This window comes from Coptis chinensis, unplaced genomic scaffold, assembly GCF_015680905.1.
Source record: "Coptis chinensis isolate HL-2020 unplaced genomic scaffold, ASM1568090v1 utg1828_pilon_pilon, whole genome shotgun sequence".
Taxonomy (NCBI): domain Eukaryota; kingdom Viridiplantae; phylum Streptophyta; class Magnoliopsida; order Ranunculales; family Ranunculaceae; genus Coptis; species Coptis chinensis.
The window spans coordinates 77,730-94,387 of NW_028238117.1; the positions used below are offsets into that span (position 1 = coordinate 77,730).

Consider the following 16,658-nt stretch of genomic DNA (forward strand, 5'->3'; position numbering starts at 1 on the left):
GCACAAGCTAAATACTAAACACTTACCACATACTTGATGTCACCATAAACAATGTTCCCTTCTTCAATATGTTGAAGAACCTCGCATACCACTAAACTTCGCTCTGATACCATGTTGAATTCTATGTTAGTGGTGATGCTTTAGGGAGAGTTGTTACATTAATATATTAGAGACAACTAAGAAAAAGACCAAAAAAACTAGAGATTGATTAGGGTTAAAGAATTCTTAGGTTAAGAGAGTTTAGAGTCTGAGAGAGAGATTGTTCTCTATCCAGAGTTACATATTTATACTAACCTAAAATATGATAATAACAACTACTAGTTATGGATGTCCACACTTATAGAAACATGAGACTTTTCATATTGGACGTATACTAATACTAACATATTCTAATAGGTATCTTATTGTTGCTGAAAAGAGTGTGTTGGAAAAGAGATTTGAGGAAAATGAGAAGCTTAGTAGTGCTCTTCCAGTTCCAACCATGGCTGCCCACTCTAAAAAATGAGACAGATGATAAAAATCATTTCTTTTTTTTTAAGGAAAATAAAATTTATGAATGATTTGGGCTTCAAGCCCGAATAAAGTCTAGTCCAATAAATTTTTTGGATCTATAGACAAGCCCAATCGGCCCAATTGACCCGAACCCATCAAAGCCTAGCCCGATCATCATCCACTAAAGTGGGAGCAATACTATAGACAGAAATCGGGCCATAGCTATGACAGAATTGGGTGAGAATTGGGTCAATTGCTTGTCGAACCAGTGCCGAAATCGATCTAATTATTCTTCAATTATCAATAATCTATAATTGAAAAGTGAAAAAGTAGATTGCAAAGTGAGAAGAGTGTTTGTCACGATATTTTCTTATAGTTTAAATAATTAATCACAACACATAAATCAACTAGCTCAAATATATGGAAACAACTAGATATAAATTTTTTTTGTAAGTTTCTAGTTGGAGTTATTTTTTACTAGATGGAGAAGAAGATAAATGTTTTCTCGTATCTTAAATCACAAATCACAAGTTCACGTAAGTGCCTTCTAACTTAGTTGGTAAAATCTTTGGGTGATGATACGTCTGGGGTTCGAACCCCGCCAATTGAGTTACTGATTTTTTCACGTTTTTTTCGCAGGTGCCAAAAAAAAAAACAAGTTCACATGTTACACACACAAATCAGCTAGCTCAAATATGAAAACAACTAGATCTCAAAAATATTTTACAAATTTATAGTTTGAGGTTTTTTTTGGTTAGATGGGAAAGAAAATCGTAATTGGTATTAAACAAAAATAAATTGGCTGACCGAAATTATTAATGGTAGTTGTTGACGGTGAGCTCGTTTTTGTCCTAAAACAGTTTGGTAAGTGACCCGTAAAACAGTTAAAAAGTAAGTGATTTGACAGAATTTCTGACAGAAAACGACTGTGTGTTTGGAAAGTACAGACAGAAGACTCATTCAGCAATCCATGCACGAGATTTTTGACTAACTGAAAATGGGACAGGAGCTGAGACTTATGCAGTAGTGCACCAGTGTGCACGCCAGCCTTGTACTCGTTTTCTAAGAACTTTCTTCTTCCACAAAAAAAACCAATACCATATTCCTTCATTATTGAGCTGGTTTAGCAAGCTAGAGAGTAATGAAAATAATGGAGATCATGACTTCATTTCTTCTTTGGTTAATACTCATGTTCCATCCATTAAATACCATTTACGCTAATACAGAAGGTTTGTTCTAATCTTTAGCTAGCCTTTTTTTTTAAAGAACCAAAGTTGCAACTGTTATATTGTATGGCTTTTGGAATTTTTAGTAGGATTACTGTAAAGTTGGCTTTTGAGCTACTTTATTTTCTTAATCAGAGGCTTAATATTGGTTTTTGTTGGTAAATCCAATTGTTCTATCTAGGAATTTCGTATAGAGCTTTTTTTTTTGGATTGGTAAGCCTGTTTTAAATGAGATCAGTAACTCTTTGATGCTGGCGGGTTTGAGCCCTAGACCTCTGGTATCATCACTCAAAGGTTTTACCGACTTTGCTAGTTGGCACCTGTATTTCAGATAGGGCTCGCCTTACTATATATTGGAATTAAAGAGACCCCGACTTTTTAAAGACTTCTACGCCTTAGTATATACATATAGATTTGGTGCCCTTAGTCTGAAAGTTGTTCAAATTATGATAGGATGAAAGTTGAGTTGCTGGAACAAGAAAATAATTATTCCTATGTTGCTAGTGTTGTTTGCTCATTTTCCCCTGTCAAATGTAATGATAATCGTTCTTGTCTGTTTCTTGTGAATACTCAATAGTCGATGCTTTGTTTAGCCTACGTAACGCGTTGAGGGACCCTAATAATGTGCTACAAAGTTGGAATTCTACCCTTGTCACTCCGTGCACTTGGTTTCATGTTACATGCAGCGCTGATAACAGGGTTGTAAGAGTGTAAGTTCTTTCTTTTTTCATATAACTTATATGGTGTTTAAGATGAATATAAAAGAAAATTTTCTGATGTTGAATGCTTAGGATATAACATCCAACTTTCCACTTGATTGACCAGCTTAACTAATGATTATTTGTTTTTGTATTTCTTTCAGGGATTTAGGAAATTCTAATTTATCAGGTACATTGGTCCCCCAGCTTGGTCAGCTTACATCTTTGCAGTATTTGTGAGTGCCTTTCTCTAGTCTATAAGCAATACTTGTTTGATGTGTTCCCTGTCAATAAGATAATATATCTTCTGTTGCCTTGCATACTTGTATAGTACTAAACCATTCCCCTCTTTGGACGCTCCGTTGGTTTTCAATATTTCAGTCTTTGTTTTCAATAGTAAGAAAATGAAAAGTTATAACTGATTACAGATAATTGAACTCACCATTTCTATTGATGCAGGGAACTTTATAGTAATAACTTAAGTGGACAGATTCCCAGTGCGCTTGGCAACTTGAAAAGCTTAGTGAGTTTGGATCTTTTCTCGAACAATTTAAGTGGTAGGATTCCAAAGACATTTGGCAACCTAGCAAAATTGCGTTTTCTGTAAGTTACTTACTTCAACCCATTCTTATTCAAAAGAAATCATCTTATAATAAACACCATGTTTATATATCATATGTCCTGAGTTATCTGTAACCCTTTTCAATAGATTTTGGAACTTGACATTGTTTTAAATGTTCTGGAAGGACAGTCGGCTTAACAACAACAGCCTGAAGGGTAACATTCCTGTGTCTCTAACCAAGATTACGACACTCCAAGTTTTGTAAGTATCAAGCTGATATCCTTCTCCTCGGATGTGAAATCCTCTCATTTTCACTCTTTTGTTGGTGCAATGCTATTTAAGTAGGCTTATTACCATCTTGCAAAATGGCGCAGGGATTTATCCAACAACCTCCTATCGGGACCAATTCGGATACTGGTCCTTTTTCGTTGTTCACTCCCATCAGGTTTGTTGCTAGTATACTGTAGTTGGTCTCTTTTTGCTCTGATTAGAGATGTTATACTTATATCCATTTGTTGAAATGCAGTTTTAATAATAACACAAATCTATGTGGCCCTGTTATTCAAAAAGCCTTGCCCAGGATCTCCTCCCTTTTCTCCTCCTCCTCCCTTGGTTCCTCCACCAAGATTATCTCGTGGCGGTAATTTTATTGCACCTTATTATGGTTGTTACGTTGTAGAATGTTGCTACTTCATAATCTGTTTATCTTGTTTGTAGTGAATATTTTATTGATGTTTTTAGTACATGTTCCTTTTTTACTTATCTTCTCTATCTTTGCATGAGAAATTTCTTGATTGTGGCTGTCTTTTGTCTTTGTTTTGGAAATTCTAATTGCGCCATATCTAGATTTTCCTACTCATTTGTGTACTGTAGCTTTCCAAATGTCAAAAGTGTAAAAATTCTGGCAATAGTTATTGCTTTATTAGGGTCAAGCTTATTAGATATTGTTGCCTTCGATGCAACCTAGTTAAAGTTGTTTCTTGTTGAAACTGGTGAGTGGATGGTGATTATTCATATAATCATAGAAAATGTGATTATGACTGATTATTTCTCAGGAAAGATCTATTGCACCTCCTAATCGGAGATCTGTTGCACAACGTCTTCGAAGAGAAAGAGAAATGCAAGTGCTTCTAGATCACGATCAAATGACTATAACACAACAAAATCGGAGACAGAGAGAAAAAGATGTTATGTCTGATTACATTGCAGATTCCTTTAAGAAGACGAGGTCAACGTACGAAGTTGGGTCCAAGTATATCCTCACCCGACATGTGTAAAGGACAGCACAAATGTAGGGTCAAGATTGTGGAGGCGTGTGAGAACTGTGTGTATAGGTCTGCTGTAATTATGGGGATTTGTAGCCTGGCTTAGTAGCTTGCGGCAGTGATTTGTGCATGTGCATCTCTGTTCATGATTGCTTCTAGAAGGTAAGCCGAAATCAATGTTATAGCTTGATTCAAGCTTCTTCGGGCGCCAATCGGGTTTGGAGTGTTCTCTTAGCTTGTAGACGCGATCTGGTTCCACAAGTCGGTGTGGTATTTCCATCATGCCGAGTACGCGCCTAATATTCCTGAAGGAGGATATCACTCCCTTACACTCTTCATCAATGTATAATATCTCTTACAGAGAAAACCAGCCTTCAGTCACAAAAGATGTAACAATGCAAAGTTGTGAGGATAACACTATGTAAGTCAAGTGTTTAAATTCTCACTCTTATGTTAGGTTTCAACATATCGTAAAGCGTGATATATCATAGGTCTATTTTTGCAGTGATAATGATATGATTGGATTTGACGAAAGTGAAGAAGAAATTCTTAATCCTCATAGAGGCCATATGCTTCCCGTTCCAAATCGCCGTCACTTTTTGGGAAAGATGGATATTCTTTGTCCATTTTGTTCGGCCCTTCATTGGAAAGATGAACAATTATCGAAATCAAGGCGCAACCGACCTTTATTTGGAACTTGCTTTTTACGAGGAAAAGTTAAGCTACCACTTCTTTCTCCAATCGCCTCCCAGACTTAAATCTTTATTCAAGGATCTAATAAACGCGTGCAAGATTATTCCGGTGAGCGATTCGCAATATAACGTGTGTGTAATGCCTTTACCAGTCTTGGTTGCAAATTTAACGATCGTGTGTTACATGGGCGTGGTCCTACCTCATTCATCGCTCATGGGGAGTTCATGGCATCAAATCAGTTCATTGTTGCTTGATCCAGGGATGGAACCTAAGTTTTCACAACTTTATATTTATGATCCCCTAGTTGCTTTGAATCACCGCCACAATCGTAATCCGAATTTGTCAAGGGAAGTGTTGAAAACTGTACAAGAAACTCTTCTGTAGACCCACAAGTTTTGTGATATCTATAAGCAAGCATTTGAGGTTTTAACTGAAAATGCTTTTGAGAATAACAATGTTCCGGTCCATCTACACTATGATCCACGTTCGGATAGACGAAGGTACAATCTTCCGACAACTGATGAGATTGCAGTGATGTTGCCTGGAGATGGGAGTAAGGTTGATGTCATGCTTGATATTGTACTTCACTTGAGAGGAGGGCATGAGTTGGAACGGATAAGCGAATGTCATTCCGCTTATTTGCCTTTGCATTATGTTCTTCTGTTTCCTTATGGGGATTTGGGTTGGTCACCTGATTTGAACTTGTGGGACGCCAAGAGAAATGCTCCAAGCAATGCAAGACTCACTCAATTATTGTATACATTCTACCGCTTTGTTTGAACGACCCACGAGTACTCATCCATCTTGCCAGGGTGTAAATTGTTGCATGAATTTTTGGTTGATGCTTCGGGCTGCATATGAACGTAACCGGCCGCGATACATTATACTAAATCAAGACACCATCCGTTCGGATGTGTACAAGTGCTTGACGATGTTGCACTTGAGGGATTAAGTCCCGATCAAATTGGCCAACGGTTCATTTTACCTTCCTCGCATGTTGGAAGTCCAAGGCACATGTACGAGATTTTTCATGATTCAATGGCTATCACCCGCACTATAAGCACCCGGATATTTTTCTTACGGGCGATCGCAAACCTTAATTGGCGTGAAATTAAAGATGCTCAAGGAACACCAAACCGACACTTCGGCCTGAAATAGTTGCATGGGTATTCGAGCTAAAACAAAAAGCAATTATGAAAGAAATCTTGAAGAATGATATCTTCGGCCGGGTGGTTGCATATGTCTATACCATTGAATTTCATAAGCGCGGTCTTCCACACATGCATTGCCTTTTATTTCTCGCGCGATGATGACAAGATCCAAAACAGCCGAGCAAGTGGATAAATTTGTATGTCTTTGAATTCCCAAACCCCGACACCCACCCTGCATTGTTTGAAACAATGAAGAAGTGTATGGTTCATGGTCCCTGTGGTGATCGAGATCCGAGTGCTTCATGTATGGAAAATGGTCGATGCACCAAAGGCTATCCAAAAGAGTTTGTGGAGGAAACAATTATGGATAAAAAAGGGTATTCCATTTACCGGGCGCGACATTAATCGCAAGAAATATTTTGTGAAGAGGAAGAATAAAATGGTTAAAGTTGATAATGGAGATATTGTTCCCTACAATGCATATCTGTCTGAAATGTTTGACTGCCATATCAATGTTGAAGTTTGTGCATCGTGTCAAGCTGTTAAATATATTAACAAGTACATTTACAAAGGCTATGACAAAGCAACAAAGCGGCAGTGGCAGAACAAATGATGAGATTCAAAGAATATATCGATACAAGGTATATTGGACCAACGTATTTTTGACATCTATTTCGAATCCAATGCATAAAGAGTTTCCAAGTGTCCAACGATTGGCGCCTATTTGGAAGGCATGCATAGGGTTGTTTTCAATAGCAAAGAGCCCATGGATGCAATTCTTGCTCGAGCCAGAGACCAAACTTCAACATTGATAGCTTTCTTTAAGCGTTGTGCTGAAGATCCAGATGCACGAGCATATATCTATCAAGAATTTCCACGACACTATGTTTTCCACAAAGACTCTCAAGAGTGGACTCCTAGGACTCGTGGACCTTCCATTGGTAGGATGTATTTTGCAAGCCCTAATGCCGGGGAGAGGTTTTATCTACGCTTTGCTACTTCATCATTGTAAAAAGGGCCTACGCCCTTTGCATATCTTTATAAAGTTAGTGATACCGTACAAAACACATACAAAAAAGCATGTATTGCCCGTGGGTCTGTTGGAAGTCGATGATGAGTGGATACAATGCCTAGAAGAGGCGCAATAATGAAAACCGGATATCAATTCATGGAGGTTGTTTTGTGTAATTCTTTTAGAGTGTCATCCGCTACGACCGGATCTACTTTGGAGCAAATTTGCATCGAAAGTATATGTGATGATCTTGGACAATCGGCTTCGAATAAAAGCACGGCATCCCGTGATCCAACCGATGAGCAAATAACGATTCGGCTTTATATCCGGTGGAACAAATCCTTTTAGAATTTGGGAAGACATTGGAAGATTTCCCACCCATGCCAAAGCAAAAAGAAGATTGGAGCAAAATTGTTGGCAATAAGCTCATTTGGGAGCAACGCCAACTTCAAAGATAAAGGCATAGGAGAAGAGGTCGCATTGATGTGAGTCGCCTTAATGATGAACAACTTCATGCTTACAATCGGCCAGGATCGATTCAAGATTTGGTGACAAGGGCAAACTTTTCTTTATGAATGGAGCAAACCGGTACGGGGGAAAACTTTTTGTATAATACAATTGCAAAGGCCCGTCGCGGCAAAGACGGGTCTTATTGTCATCATGGTGGCATCATCGGAATTGCATCTTTGTTATTGTGTGGTGGACGCACTGCTCATTCTACATTTAAGATTCCAATTGATGTGATGGATACCACTTTTTGCGGCTTCACTAAACATTCCAACCTTGCTGACCTATTTAAAGAAACAAAACTAATTGTTTGGGACGAGGTGCCCATGCAACATAGATACTATGTTGAGGTCATTGATAGAACACTTCAAGATATTTCATGGAAACAAGAAGATATTTGGTGGTATCACTACGTTCTTGGTGGTGATTTTCGACAAACACTACCTGTTATACCGTTAGGCCAGAGAGAGCAATTTGTTGGTGCATCACTACGGCGCTCTTTCCTTTGGAGTTATTTAGAAGTTTTGCACTTGGTACATAACATGCGGCTTGAAATGGCGGAGTCCGAGAATGTCAAATTCGCTGATTTTTTGTTGGAGGTATGCTATTAATGCCTTCTAATTAGAATGTTTTTTCTCTATTTGTTCCATATATAAACGAACTATTTTAGAAACTAATGAATTTATTTTTTGCTTTGATTCATTTAGATTGGTTCGAATCCCAAAGAATGCATACAATTGCCGAATGGAATACGCAAGTGTACCAATATCTAAGAACTCGTCTTCTCTGTCTATCCCTAATTGGATGTTATGGACACACCGTCTCTAACTTTCTTAACTGATCATACTATTCTTGCTGCCCGTAATGATGATGTGAGTGCAATTAATGAGGTTGCACTGAATTTGTTCCCTGGTGAAGCGCTCGAGTATTTGGCTACAGATAAAATTATCGAAGATGATATTGATAATCCAAGTGGGGCTCACTATCCCACTGAGTTTCTCAACTCCCTCGACCTTTCTAGCTTACCACCTTTCAATCTCAAGTTAAAACCTGGATGCCCTATAATGTTGCTCAGGAACATAGCACCTAAAGATGACCTTTGCAATGGGACATGACTTATGGTGCTTCAATGTGCGAGTAAAGTCCTTCAAGCCAAAATTTTGACTGGAGAGAAAGCTGGAAATCCGGTACTCATCCCAAGCTCTGGCTCCCTCAAATTCAGAGTTGCCTTTCAAACTATCAAGACGACAATTCCCTGTTCGACTAGCTTATGTCATAACAATTAATAAGTCGCAAGGTCAGTCAGTGAAATATGTTAGCATTGATTTGAGGACACCGGTTTTCAGTCATGGACAACTCTATGTGGCCATGTCCAGATGTACTTCTTCAAAAAGAATATCTATTTTTCTTCCACCTAATGCAAGAAATTGTACCACAAATGTCGTATACCCAGAAGTTCTTCTCTAAGGACATCGATTCCAATGAGAAAAGACGAGTAAGAAATTAAAGATTGCTACTTTTATTGGTTTAGAAATTAAAGAATATGTTGTATCCATATATATGATATGATAGTTTTTATGATAGGTTTTTTTTTTTTTTTTTTTTTAATAGCGTGGATACTTAAAAGTAAGAATAGAGATTATTTTATTTTGTAAACAATATGCTAAATGTATCAAGTCTAAAAAAATCATGTGTATGTGGTTTGCTTGCAGGTACCAATTTAAATTGCCGTAATTTTTTGTTGACTGATTGCAATCATTGCTCCATGGCGATTTATCCGTATGGTAGCGTAATGGTGTGAACAGTATGCATAGAGGGGAGAATGAGATAAATGAATAACTTGATCAGTGGACATGGAGTATTTATTTTATTTTATTTTATTTTTTCCTTTCGTTACTAGAATTAGCCCCAGGTGAAAAATTATGCAAAATTTTATTTAATGTTTAATGAGTTGTCTTTTAGTTTTAGAAGTAATTTGTGTTATGTATAAATATGAAGTTATATATTTTGGTATGGTTGATCTATGAGAATTGTATTATTTGATTTTCAGGTTATGACAAGATTTAGGTTTTTGAAATGTTGAAAATACAAAGGAAACTCTGCTGGATTTTTTTATTTTATTTTAAAATAAAAATGATGATGCTCTTAATTGAAGACTCTCTCCCCTTATTTTTCTCATTCTCATTCTGATATGTGTTGAATTAATGAATGTGTAAGGGTATGTGTAATGAGTTGGTTTGTGAAAAATAAAATACATAGAATTGCAATCATTAAGCTCACTTGAGTATGTGTATGAAATGATTATGAAGTATAAAACTGTTGGAAATGGTTATATCATCGATCCAATGCTACCATAGAGATGGTCTCTTGGGGTGTTGTTTAAAAGCAATGTGTCTAGAGTATCGATTGGCGCGGGCATTCATTAGTTATCAATAATCTAAATTTAAAAGTAAAAAAGTAGATTGCAAAATGAGAAGAGTGTTCGTCACGAGAGAATAAGATGTTTTCTTATAGTTTAAATCATTAAATACAACACACAAATCAACTAGCTCGAATATGGAAACAACTAGATATAAAAAAAATTGTAAGTTTATAGTTGGAGTTATTTTTAGCTAGATAGAGAAGAAGATAAATGTTTTCTCATATCTTAAATCACAAATCACAAGTTCACGTAAGTGTCTTCTAACTTAGTTGGTAAAACCTTTGGGTTATGATACTAGAGATTTGGGGTTCCTTTTGAGATACTAATCTCTCTTTTTTTGCAGGTGTTAGACGTCTGGGGCTCGAACCTTGCCAGCATAAAATAGTTACTAATCTCATTTAAAACAGACTTGCCAAAAAAAAAAAAAAAAAAAAAAAAGTCACAACACACAAATCAGCTAGCTCAAATGGAAACAACTAGATCTCAAAAATATTTTACAAGTTTATAGTTTGAAGTTTTTTTGTTAGATGGGAAAGAATGTCGTAATTGGTATTAAACAAAAATAAATTGCTGACGGTCAGCCCAAAAATGTCATAGAACCGAAATTATTAATGGTAGTTGTTGATGATCAGCTCGTTTTTGTCAAACAAGTTCACAAGTCACAACACACAAATCAGCTAGTTCAGAGATAGATACAACTAGATCTCAAAAACATTTTACAAGTTTCTAGGCTGAAGTTTTTTTGCTAGATAGGAAAAAATGTCGTAATTAGTATTAAACAAAAATAAATTACTGACATTAGTCCAAAAATGTCTTAGAACCGAAATTATTAATGGTAGTTGCTGATGATCCCCTCGTTTTTGCTAAAACCGAAATTATTGATTAATTTATGTGGTTGGGCCTAAATTTGTGTACTATTGAGCAACCAGTCTGGGTAAGTGATGTGAAACAGTTAAAAAGTAAGTGGTTTGACATAATTTCTGACGGAAAACGACTGTGTGTTTGGGAAGTACATACAGAAGACTCATTCAGCAATCCATGCACGAGATTTTTGACTAACTGAAAATGGGACAGGAGCTGAGACTTATGCAGTAGTGCACCAGTCTGCACGCCAGCCTTGTACTCGTTTTCTAAGAACTTTCTTCTTCCACACAAAAAAACAATACCATATTCCTTCATTATTGAGCTGGTTTAGCAAGCTAGAGAGTAATAAAAAATAATGGAGATCATAACTTCATTTCTTCTTTGGTTAATGCTCATGTTCCATCCATTAAATACCATTTACGCTAATACAGAAGGTTTGTTCTAATCTTTAGCTAGCCACTTTTTTTTAAAGAATCAAAGAAGTGTGCATGAAGTAATCTAGGAAAAGTGCAACTGTTATATTGTATGGCTTTTGGAATTTTTAGTAGGATTACTGTAAAGTTGGCTTTTTAGCTACTTTATTTTCTTAATCAGAGGCCTAATATTGGTTTTTGTTGGTAAATCCAATTGTTCTATCTAGGAATTTCGTATAGAGCTTTTTTTTTTGATTGGTAAGCCTGTTTTAAATGAGATCAGTAACTCTTTGACGCTGGCGGGGTTCGAGCCCCAGAGCTCTGGTATCATCACCCAAAGGTTTTATTGACTTTGCTAGTTGGCACCTGTATTTCGGCTCGCCTTACTATATATTGGAATTAAAGAGACCCGACTTTTTTTAAAGACTTTTACGCCTTAGTATATACATATAGATTTGGTGCCCTTAGTCTGAAAGTTGTTCAAATTATGATAGGATGAAAGTTGAGTTGCTGGAACAAGAAAATAATTATTCCTATGTTGCTAGTGTTGTTTGCTCATTTTCCCCTGCCAAATGTAATGATAATCGTTCTTGTCTGTTTCTTGTGAATACTCAATAGGCGATGCTTTGTTTAGCCTACGTAACGCGTTGAGGGACCCTAATAATGTGCTACAAAGTTGGGATTCTACCCTTGTCACTCCGTGCACTTGGTTTCATGTTTCATGCAGCTCTGATAACAGGGTTATAAGAGTGTAAGTTCTTTCTTTTTTCATATAACTTATAACTTATATGGTGTTTAAGATGAATATAAAAGAAAATTTTCTGATGTTGAATGCTTAGGATATAAAATCCAACTTTCCAATTGATTGACCAGCTTAACTAATGATTACTTGTTTTTGTATTTCTTTCAGGGATTTAGGAAATTCTAATTTATCAGGTACATTGGTCCCCCAGCTTGGTCAGCTTACATCTTTGCAGTATTTGTGAGTGCCTTTCTCTAGTCTATAAGCAATACTTGTTTGATGTGTTCCCTGTCAATAAGATAATATATCTTCTGTTGCCTTGCATACTTGTATAGTACTAAACCATTCCTCTCTTTGGACGCTCCGTTGGTTTTTAATATTTCAGTCTTTGTTTTCAATAATAAGCAAATGAAAAGTTATAACTGATTACAGATAATTGAACTCACCATTTCTATTGATGCAGGGAACTTTATAGTAATAACTTAAGTGGACAGATTCCCAGTGCGCTTGGCAACTTGACAAGCTTAGTGAGTTTGGATCTTTACTCAAACCATTTAAGTGGTAGGATTCCAGAGACATTTGGCAACCTAACAAAATTGCGTTTTCTGTAAGTTACTTCCTTCAACCCATTCTTATTCAAAAGAAATCATCTTATAATAAAAACCATGTCTATATATCATATGTCCTGAGTTATCTGTAACCCTTTTCAATAGATTTTGGAACTTGACATTGTTTTAAATGTTCTGGAAGGATAGTCGGCTTAACAACAACAGCCTGACGGATAACATTCCTGTGTCTCTAACCAATATTACGACACTCCAAGTTTTGTAAGTATCAAGCTGATATCCTTCTCCTCGGATGTGAAATCCTCTCGTTTTCACTCTTTTGTTGGTGCAATGCTATTTAAGTAGGCTTATTACCATCTTGCAAAGTGGCGTGCAGGGATTTATCCAACAACCTCCTATCAGGACCAGTTCCAGATACTGGTTCTTTTTCGTTGTTCACTCCCATCAGGTTTGTTGCTAGTATACTGTAGTTGGTCTCTTTTTGCTCTGATTAGAGATGTTATACTTATATCTATTTGTTGAAATGCAGTTTTAATAATAACACAAATCTATGTGGCCCTGTTGTTCAAAAGCCTTGCCCAGGATCTCCTCCCTTTTCTCCTCCTCCTCCCTTGGTTCCTCCACCAGTATCTCGTGGCGGTAATTTTATTGCACCTTATTATGGTTGTTCTGTTGTAGAATGTTGCTACTTATTCATAATCTGTTTATCTTGTTTGTAGTGAATATTTTATTGATGTTTTTTAGTACATGTTCCTTTTTTACTTATCTTCTCTATCTTTGCATGAGAAATTTCTTGATTATGGCTGTCTTTTGTCTTTGTTTTGGAAATTCTACGTGCGCCATATCTAGATTTTCCTACTCATTTGTGTACTGTAGCTTTCCAAATGTCAAAAGTGTAAAAATTCTGGCAATAGTTATTGCTTTATTAGGGTCAAGCTTATTAGATACTGTTGCCTTCGATGCAACCTAGTTAAAGTTGTTTCTTGTTGAAACTGGTGAGTGGATGGTGATTATTCATATAATCATAGAAAATGCGATTATGACTGTTTATTTCTCAGGAAATAATGGTCCTAGGACAGGAGCAATTGCTGGAGGAGTGGCTGCTGGTGCTGCGTTACTTTTGCTGCCCCTGCAATTTGTTAGTATGGTGGCGCGTGACGGAAACCCCAACAGAATTACTTTGACGCTCCAGGTTAGTAAAATGGTTGAAAATAACTTAAGGTGTGTTTTCTAGTAAATGTATCGTTTAACTTTTTGTATCTCTTTTCAGCTGAAGAGGACCCAGAAGTTCATTTAGGTCAACTCAAAAGGTTTTCTTTATGGGAACTACAAGTTGCTACTGATAATTTTAGTAACAAGAACATTCTAGGTAAGGGTGGGTTTGGGAAGGTGTACAAGGCACGCCTGGCAGATGGTTCCTTAGTCGCAGTTAAACGACTAAAAGAAGAGCGCTCACTGGGTGGAGAAATTCAGTTTCAGACAGAAATAGAGATGATTAGTATGGCCGCATCGAACCTCCCACGCCTACTTGGCTTTTCTATGACAGCAACCCGAAAGGTTGCTTGTATATCCGTATATGGAAAATGGCAGTGTTTCATCTTGTTTAAGAGGTGCTACTTCTCATGCTACTTTTCTACTTTTTCTATTTGGTCACTTTAACTTTGACTTGATTTTTGGTCATAATCATTTTGCTTATCAGTAAGTTTGATGTTTTCTTGTAGAACGTTCATCATCTGCACCCCAATTGGTTGGCCAACTCGGATGAGGATAGCATTGGGATCTGCTAGGGGTCTTTCTTATTTGCACCTAACATTGTGACCAAAAATTATTCACCGTGATGTCAAAGCTGCTAACATTTTGTTGGATGGGGATTTTGAAGCAGTTGTTGGGGATTTTGGCTTGGCTAAGCTTATGGACTACAAGAATACCCATGTGACCACTGCTGTCAAAGGCACAATTGGTCATATCGCTCCAGAGTACCTCTCCACTGGCAAATCATCAGAGAAAACTGATGTTTTCGGGTACGGGATCATGCTTTTAGAGCTTATCACTGGACAAAGAGCATTTGATCTTGCTCGGCTTGCAAATAATGACGATATTATGCTACTTGATTGGGTATGCATTTTCCTTATCATAGGTTAATTTACACACAGAGGCATTACATTTTCGTCATCTTGACTAATGTGTTTATTTGATATTTGTTTAAATTCTTCTAGACTGGCGTAGACTTTTTAAGTTTCAGGACCAACATTTAGTACTTTTTATACACGCCTGGCTAACAGATTATAGAGTTCAACTCTAATGAATAGTAGTTTTAAGATGTCATTCCAATTTGAAGATAATAAAGACAGAAGGAAATCATCTTTAGAATCATTCAGTGAAAGGGCACTTTCGATACTGGTGTAGAATTTTTTTTGAGCTCTTAGATGTTTTTTAAATATAGTAAAACAAATGCCCTCAACCTCTCTTGCTTTGGATCCTAAACCAATAACATTATCCTTTTCAACTCTATACGAATGCATTACATTAAATCCGCTGCATTTGTCTTTACTTCTATAACTTAAGTGACTATGTTCCATCTCCTCTAGCACGTTGTTGGATGCATTACCATATGTTTTTGACATCTTTGTTACTTAGAAGGTATTCCCTGAATAATTTTATTTATAATTTATGGGATATTAAATACGAAATTTGTGCACCAGTTCATGCTATCTTACTAACAGCTATACAAATTAATCAATTGAGCAGATATGTACCATCATAAAAGAACCAAGCACCGTGTTCATTATGATTCTTTTTTTTTTTCAGGTAAAAGGACTTCTGAAAGAGAAGAAATTGGACATGCTAATTCATTCTGAATTGGAAAACAACTATACTGAAGCAGAAGTGGAGCAGCTTATCCAAGTCGCTTTGCTCTGCACACAAGGGTCCCCAATGGACAGGCCCAGGATGTCTGAGGTGGTGAGAATGCTCGAAGGTGAGGGCTTGGAAGAGAAGTGGGAAGAATGGCAGAAGGTGGAGCTTGACCGTCAAGAATCTCAACTTCCTCCTAATCAGAATGACGAAAATGTTTTTGACTCCACTTTCAACCTCCATGCTGTTGAGTTATCTGGCCCAAGATAAACCTCTCACGCTTGAAGTAAAGAAAGGAATAGCCCAAAATTCATCACATTTCTCATTTCTGCATATTTTGGTTCTTTTCTGCATCCCATCTGTATCTTCTGGTACTGCTGTTGTAAATGATGATCTTATTCTAAAAGATTCTCTGGCATTGGAGGCCAACATTTATACTTAGGTGTTGGAGACGGTAATTATACCCCGTCAGGGAGTGTCACTGTATCTCTTGGCCATGTACTACTGCAATTTGTTTTTTATGCTAACTGAGGCCGGTACCTGATATTAAAGATTATATACAACTATGCATTGCAGTCTGTTAAAGACATTCAAAGATTATGATTCTTCCACTCTCCTATTTAACATTAAGTCAGCAAGATCTTGTTAAGCCTCATTGGATTTGAATATCGTGAAGTTCAAAGTTTGATTTTCCAGTGCTTCAAACCTGACCAGTGGGGTTGGATCTTGTTCCCATATCCAGAAATGGTTTGATACAACAGATCATATACGCCGTGTACATGGCGTCTGCGTATAAGTTGAGAACTTAAGGGATAAAGGTTTATTCTCCAGCACCAACATTTATGGATGACTAGCCACCACAGCAGTTCAAGCTGACAGGGTATTAAGTAGTCCTATAACAGCTTAAAATGAATGATAAAAATATCCAGTTATCCAGTTATGACATGATTCATGGGTCATCACCAGCCTGCTCTCCCACGTTAAATGGGAACAAAGGGATAGGTAGAAGTGAAGCATTACGCTTAAAATTTGGTGTTAATTTTTTTTTTTTTTATGATGACTAAATGTTCAGGTGTGCAGCAGCCATCAGTTAACAAATTTTTTTATATTGGCGTCATTATATAATACTTCAGCATGTTAGTGGTTACTTTGAGTGTCATTACCATATTTAAACAGGGTGGAATGAAAGAGA

General features: G+C 36.9%; 2 protein-coding genes and 1 pseudogene across 4 annotated transcripts; all 3 read left to right on the top strand.

Annotated features, from left to right (window-relative positions):
• The first annotated feature begins 1,399 nt into the window (after positions 1-1,399).
• On the top strand, positions 1,400-14,431 carry LOC147473745 (LRR receptor kinase BAK1-like; annotated as a pseudogene). The gene is made up of 10 exons (XR_015210308.1): positions 1,400-1,721; positions 2,296-2,428; positions 2,581-2,652; positions 2,876-3,019; positions 3,168-3,239; positions 12,990-13,061; positions 13,143-13,252; positions 13,672-13,805; positions 13,884-14,223; positions 14,335-14,431. The product of XR_015210308.1 is annotated as an LRR receptor kinase BAK1-like (transcript).
• On the top strand, positions 11,048-13,065 carry LOC147473746 (leucine-rich repeat protein 1-like). Of its 2 annotated transcripts, none has more exons than XR_015210298.1 (6): positions 11,048-11,326; positions 11,924-12,056; positions 12,216-12,287; positions 12,511-12,654; positions 12,761-12,874; positions 12,980-13,065. XR_015210298.1 is itself a non-coding variant. In XM_086587074.1 (6 exons), the coding sequence occupies exons 1-5, from the start codon at positions 11,248-11,250 to the stop codon at positions 12,823-12,825; spliced, it is 456 nt and encodes a 151-aa protein (XP_086443200.1). In that variant the 5' UTR covers positions 11,048-11,247; the 3' UTR covers positions 12,826-12,874; positions 12,980-13,065. The 2 variants fall into 2 exon arrangements, 1 of the variants encoding a protein (XP_086443200.1); XM_086587074.1 differs by having other exon boundaries at positions 12,798-12,874.
• On the top strand, positions 14,412-16,064 carry LOC147473747 (somatic embryogenesis receptor kinase 1-like). Its single transcript, XM_086587073.1, has 2 exons — positions 14,412-14,728; positions 15,422-16,064. The coding sequence occupies exons 1-2, from the start codon at positions 14,525-14,527 to the stop codon at positions 15,734-15,736; spliced, it is 519 nt and encodes a 172-aa protein (XP_086443199.1). The 5' UTR covers positions 14,412-14,524; the 3' UTR covers positions 15,737-16,064.
• Positions 16,065-16,658: the final 594 nt, after the last annotated feature.